General features: G+C 41.2%; 1 protein-coding gene across 2 annotated transcripts; it reads left to right on the top strand.

The window, feature by feature from the left end:
- Positions 1-349: 349 nt before the first annotated feature.
- On the top strand, positions 350-6,386 carry LOC107812444 (uncharacterized). 2 transcript variants are annotated; one of them, XM_016637542.2, is made up of 3 exons: positions 350-577; positions 801-5,525; positions 6,095-6,386. In XM_016637542.2, the coding sequence occupies exon 2, from the start codon at positions 812-814 to the stop codon at positions 5,492-5,494; it is 4,683 nt and encodes a 1,560-aa protein (XP_016493028.2). In that variant the 5' UTR covers positions 350-577; positions 801-811; the 3' UTR covers positions 5,495-5,525; positions 6,095-6,386. The 2 variants fall into 2 exon arrangements, 1 of the variants encoding a protein (XP_016493028.2); XR_012698105.1 differs by having other exon boundaries at positions 363-577; positions 801-5,608.
- Positions 6,387-6,974: the final 588 nt, after the last annotated feature.

Raw genomic sequence — 6,974 nt, 5'->3', positions numbered from 1 at the left:
CCCAAAAACTTATTTAGAATAATTTTTCAGTGAATTTTTTTCTTTCACTTATAAAACTTTATTTTTTTTTTCAAATAAAATGCGTGTCCAAACACAATTTCAACTTTCAAAAATTATTTTTCTAACACAATTTCAAAAATTTATTTTTTAAGTTTCAACCAAATTTATGAACAAGCTTTGTTTCGGACCTTTCCCTCAAGTAGCCCGATGCACAAAACATTCCTTATTATAAATTGAACTTACGCCTCAAACTTCTCCAAATTTCCTTTTTATGCCAATAAAGTTTTCTGAATAACTCAAAACACACTTAATTTTCCTGCTATACGAGCAGTCAAATCACGAGCGTGTCAAGATGTCGTTGGATATTCACATTATCTTACTATGGAACAGCAATTACGTTTCAAAGATTCAGAAGCAAGGACAAGCAAGGACTTAATTCGGCTAATTCTTTTCTGTTTCAATTCATTTTCAATTTTTCCTTTTTCATTTTTCCTTATTATACAAACCTTTTTTCTCTCTCTTTCTCTCACACACAGTAAACCCTCAAAAACTCAGCTTTCGTGAGTAGCTCTAAAAGGTACAATCTTTTTCTCTAATTCTTCCGTTTTCTTGAATTGCTCCTCAGAATACTATCTGGGCATATGCTTCTTGTGCTAATCTTGAATTTTTCATGCTGTTTTCGTGATTCTATAGATTCACATGCTTAGATTTGTTAGTCTATGCCCATTAGGGTTTTTGGAGTTATTGTCTTTAGGGTGATTCTTGTAAAGTTGAAAAATTTCTGCTTTTCTTGTACCCAGATTCTGTAACTATGGATGAGCAAGAAGGGGTAAGTAGAGTCACTAGTGTTTCAGAGCCCACTGTGGGTAATACTGTTGATGAAACCCTAGTAGAGAATTTGCGATGTGAGGGGCAGGCTTATAGTGAGGGGGATGGTGGGGAGATAATGGTGGAGGTTGTAGGCACTGATGTGTTTGTTGATGGGGTTTGTGGTCATGGTGCTGAATTGGGGCATGAGGGATCGGGAAAAGGAGCCGACCCTTATAGGGATTCTCTGTCAAGGGATGCTGAGGACTCATCTGGGAATACTGGAAATGGTGTTGAAGGTGTACTTTATGTTGAAGGGTCATCTGGGGATGTTTTTGTGACATCTAGCGCTGAAATTGTTCCGAGTGTAACAGCTTGTACAGTTGTACAGCAAGTCAGCTTCAGTGATGCTGAGGGTAATGTTGTCAGGAGCACTGAATCTGTTGGTTTGACTTCACCTGATGTTGCGGGGGATGTTTCCAAGACAGTGGACAATGAGGCTGTGAGTGAAACAGCTGATAGAGTTTTGGAGCAAGTCAACATCAGAGTTAATGAGGAGGGGAATGTTGTGGGAAGCTCTGTATCTGTTAAAGGGAGTGCTGATTTGACACTGCAAAGAGTGGGTCTTTCTGGTGATGGGGTGTGGAATCCTGGAATTGAACCTCTGGCTGGATCTTCTTCATTTGTGCCACAAGACAGTTCTAATATTAAGGCTAGCAATCTGAGATTGGATTCTTCTGAAAAAAATGAAACTTCAGTCACAGAGATAGTTGGCCAGGCTAGTGACAAAGATGTTGCCAATCATGCAAGGGATCAGATATCAGATCATCCAGCTGAAAGAGTTGTGTCAGGGGATGGTGAGTTGGTAGAAAAAATGCATTCAGAGGTTGAAACCATGGAATCCGAAATCCCTGATCAAGAGAAAGATGACTTGAGCAACAAGGATGAGAATTCACATACTGATGTTGAAACCATGGAAACCGATGTCCATGATCAAGAGAAAGATAACTTGAGCAACAAGGATGAGAATTCACATACTGATATTGAACCCATGGAAACTGATGTGTATGATCAAGATGGTGGGTTCCCTAACAAGGATAATAATAGCAATTCTGTTGATGACACAGTTTCTTTGAGACCAAACAGTCCAATCCCTGAAGATAAGGGAGGGGATATCAAGGTAGTTAGTGGCGATTCAAGAATATTAGTTGACCACACCCCAGTTGTACATGATCACTCCTTAGGCATCAATGGTAACACTGCGCCATCGTACCCTGGGAAGCAAGAACATAGCTTGAAGGAAAATTTGGCAGCAGAGAATGGGGCTATTGGTTCTTCTTATGAAAAAGCAAACCATGCCGAGGTTCGGGTATTTAAGGTTGATGCCATGCATGAAGATATAAGCGATCTTGCTTTATGTACACAACCAGAAGCTTCTCATTTGGAAGCCCAAACTGGCAATCTTAAAGAGGTGTTTATGGATGGTAGTGAGGTCTCAATTTTAAAGATACCAGTATCCAGTGATAAAGATGGGATCTTAAGTGGTTCAGACGAGTTTCCAGATATACAGCCTAAGGTTGCGGATGGAGTTAGTGAAATTTCTAGTGATGATCTCCCACTGTCTTCTGAACAGGCGAGTGCTCATGATACAGGAAACTTTGAGGAGATGGAAGTCGAGGGGGTTCATCACGAGACAACTGGCACTATGACCTTTCCCATGAATGATGAGAGTCTGAATGTAGTGACGGTTGATGCCAGGTTGGATAATGACGCGGGAATTGGACACTTGGAAACCTCTCATGAACCAGCTTGCAGAACTGATGGAGATAGTGTTGAAATGGACAGGGATGGGGATGCCCAGCTTGGAACTGCCACAACAAGCTTAAGTTGCACTGTGGATAAAAATATTTTAACAGCTGAAACAACAGTGTCTCTTGAGACTATGGCTAGCCCAGGAGAGAAGAACACGATGGATGAAACAAACAGAGTAACCCACTTCCTGCCGGAAGGCTTGGACGGGGACATGTCGCTGCAGCGTGTTGAGAACGAGAGCTTATTGCCTTTTGATGACTATGCAGGAAAAGAAGACGATCCCAAGATGAGTGCAGTGTCATCTAACGATGATGTTATGACTGAAACTTCATTACTTCAGGATACTGACAAAACTTCAGATTCTGATGTTGTTAATGGGAAGTCGCCTCTTTTACTGGAAGATAATGACTTAAAGGTCGAGGCTGAACAGAAAGTGGAGACTAAGGACACTGCTCTTAGAGAGGATCCTACTCAAGCTCATGATTTGGCTCACGATACAAAAGGTGTTATTACAGGAAAGCATTCGGATATTACCAAAGAATTTGAATCCACTGCGAATCAAGAGGGTGTAGTGGAGCATGATCATATGCTTGCTCTTGAGATGGATCATGAGGCTGGGAATGCAGCAACTGCTGATAAAATGTCAATTGAAGAAAACAACTTTAATGTAGAGGGTGCTATAAAATCTCAAGCTGTAACAAATTCTGGTGCTGATGTCCCTCCTCCAGTTGGAGATCAAATTGTAGAAACTTGTATTTCTCATACTAGCAATGCCGAGACGTATCAAGCCAATGAGTACCAGGATTCCTCGAACGCAAATGAGGGTCTTGTTTCCCGTGCGCATGCTGTAGAAATGAAGGTTGCCGATGAACAAGAGAAAGATGAAGTTGAAAAGCTTCATGCTGATACTGTGCAGGAATCTTCAGAGCAAGACAAAGGAACTGAAGAAGTTGCTTCCGAGTCTAGCCACACTGTGATGTTGAATGAGAAGCCTGTGAGCTTGTTGAAAATGCAACCTGGTTATCTCATTCCACCACAAACTGATGACGATGAGTACTCTATATCTGATTTAGTCTGGGGAAAAGTCAGAAGCCATCCATGGTGGCCTGGACAGATATTTGATCCTTCCGATGCTTCAGAAAAGGCCATCAAGTACCACAAGAAAGACAGCTTTTTGGTTGCGTATTTTGGAGATCGTACTTTTGCATGGAATGATGCATCTGTGTTGAGGCCATTCTGTTCTCATTTCTCCCAAATTGAGAAGCAAAGTAATTCAGAAACATTTCAAAATGCTATAAGCTGTGCTTTGGAAGAGGTTTCTAGACGGGTTGAGCTTGGTCTTGCTTGCTCATGCACACCTGAAGATTCCTATGATGAGATTTCATGTCAGATTGTGGAGAATACTGGGATTCGTGAAGAATCAAGCAAAAGATATGGAGTGGACAAATCAACTGGAGTCACTTCCTTTGGACCTGATAAGCTCATGCACTATATGAAAGCGTTAGCCCTATCACCAACTTGTCGGGCTGATAGGTTGGATCTCACTATTGCTCGAGCTCAGCTAGGGGCCTTTTGTCGCTTCAAAGGATATCGTCTGCCACCCAAATTCTTGTTAAGTGGAGAATTGCTGGAAAACGATGCTGAAGTTCCACAGGGGGACGGTGCAACTGACGAAAAGGGCCATGCTTCAGAAGACAACGAGCAACATCCCACCAGTAAAGTCTCTGCTCACAAACGTAAGCATGGTTCAAAAGATATTTCACAGACGAAAAAGAAAGAGCGAAGCATGTCAGAGCTGATGGTTGATGTGGAATGTGAGTATTCTCTAGATTGTGAAGATGATCAAGATGGAAAAACATTCACTTCTAGCAAAAAGAGGAAGGCTGTTGATTCTCTTACTGATGGATCGGACAAGAGACCAAGTGTTTATGCAGCTAAAGTGTCAACCACAGCATCTGTATCCCCTAAGCCGTCCTTCCGTATTGGTGAATGCATTCAAAGAGCGGCAAGCCAATTAACTCGTTCAGCCTCACTTCTGAAGTGCAACAGTGATCAAACTGGGGCTGATGTTCAATTGCAGGACTCGCCAAAGGGAAAGGTTGTGATTCCGACTGAATTGCCTTCCCCAAATGATTTGCTCTCACAACTTCAGTTGGTGGCATGGGCTCCACTGAAAGGCTACAACTTCTTAAAAACCATCACTTCTTTCTTTTCGGGATTTAGAAATTCAGTTGCTTTGAGCCAGCATTCTCGGAGGCAGAATTCATCAGCCGGAAGACCTAGCGGTGGTCGAAAGAGGAAAGCTTCACAAACTGCAGCTGGGCTTGCTGAAGAATTTGAATTCGATGATGTAAATGATTCTTATTGGACAGACAGGATTGTACAAAACTATGGTGAGGAGCAGCTACTGCAGAATGGTCAGAGTGGGGAAGGAGACCGTCAGCTTACGGTTCATGATCCAGAGAAACCCAATAAACCAGGTCGTAGACCATACTCTAGAAAACGAAAATCCAGTGCGGATGATGATACGACGCCAGGTGTTCCTCCGGAGGACATTGAGAAGAGGAAGCATGAGCCAGCAGAACTCATTTTAAATTTTGCAGAAGGTGGTCCTCTTCCATCTGAAATGAACCTTAATAAAATGTTTAGGCGGTTTGGACCGCTGAAGGAGTTAGAAACTGAAGTTTATCAGGAGTCTTCTCGTGCTAGGGTGGTCTTTAAAAGGGGTTCTGACGCAGAGGTTGCTCATAGTAGTGTGGGAAAGTTCAACATCTTTGGGTCACGGCAAGTGACTTACGAGCTCAGCTACACACCAGTTATCTCATTTAAGCCGATGCTCATTACACTTGCAGCAGATCTGGAGGGAGCTATTTGATGATACAGTTCCAAGATGGTGGTAGTTCCAGGTAGCTATTCACTCATTATAGATGCACTCTTGAAAAGCTATACATTCGAATGCTGATCTTTGGGTCAAAATTGGCATAATCTGGCAAGTAACAACCCTTATTTTTGTGGCCTTCACTCCTCTCCCCTTCCCCAAAGGAGTTTCCATGTGTTCTCTATACGTACCCTTTCATGAGAAATTCTGAAGAATTCCTAAAATTTTCGCTCTTCAAAAAAAATTAGTCGTGCCCATATGAAGGCAAAGTCTTTCCACTATCTAAATTACTCCCTCTCGATCTCCCAGATATGGTATTTTCTGAAGTTCTCAAGGCTATCTTGCTGGAAAAATTTTAAGCAATATTTTGCTAGTGAAGAACTTCACCATTATAATTTCCAGGGGTCGAGTTCAAATTTTAACTACATTTGATGATTGGAAAAGAATCAGTCCCTTTAGTTCATTGTGTTTGTTATGTTGCTGCTTGATTCTTGTATGTTGGATGTTATCTGTCTTCGTTTTCGGCACAACAGTCTTTGCTCGGGAACTTTTTTTTTTTTTTTTTTTTTCTGACTACTATTCTGCTTTGTATTGTAGTTTGAAGAAAAAATGACTATGCAGCGACGGCCAACAGTAACACTTTGATTAGAGTGGGTTTGCTGGAGTAGAGGGTGACCAGAGACACAGATGCATCTTTTTGTATAAAAGACCTCATTTCTGTCTTATGTACTTTCTTATCTCTTTGTATTGGCGAAAAGAAGAGTTGTCCCTCCTGCATTAGAAATGATAAGTGCATGATGCATCGATATCGTGCTGTGTTCATGCTTATGATCATCTTCCCAGTTTCCTCTTGATTTTTCTGGATGAATGAAGATGAAATTTTTGTCTGAGCCTCGGATGATGCAAGTATAGAAATTTGTCCACAAACACTTCGGGATGTTGTTGAAACTTAAATGGCAATTAAGTTAGACAAGTGTAGTCGGCTTAAGAGATTGTCAAGCTTAAAAAATAAGAAGTGAAGACTCCTTTAGCTCATTTTCTGGTTAGGTGCCAATTTCCTTATCAGGAACATTTTGATACACACTAACTTGTGAGACATGGTAAACAAGAATTGTGCAAGAAATTGACCAGGGCATGTCCAGTTGCTAGGTGGGATTAGTTTCTTTGTAGCCAGCCCTTATGTTTCAATTTGCATGAGTCTACTTTGGGTTTATAAATTATTAACGTCATGATGATATAAATATAAATGAAACTATTAGGCATATATATATCCATTGGGCTCTATCAGTCACTGCTGAGTTTAAGGTGAAGCTCAAACTTGCATACACGTATTCTGATTGTTTTCTGGCAAAAAGATTGCAGAAAGATAACACCATAGGTCAAAATTCAAAAAGTTTTGTCCTATTAAAGATTTGCCCATGGGACAAGCGGGTCAAAAGTTCAAGACTACCTAATATCAGGGCCGTTCTGATAAATC

Source organism: Nicotiana tabacum, chromosome 13 (assembly GCF_000715075.1).
Source record: "Nicotiana tabacum cultivar K326 chromosome 13, ASM71507v2, whole genome shotgun sequence".
In the NCBI taxonomy this organism is placed as follows: domain Eukaryota; kingdom Viridiplantae; phylum Streptophyta; class Magnoliopsida; order Solanales; family Solanaceae; genus Nicotiana; species Nicotiana tabacum.
Note: the sequence above shows the minus strand (reverse complement) of the source record. Positions and strands in the feature narration are given on the sequence as shown.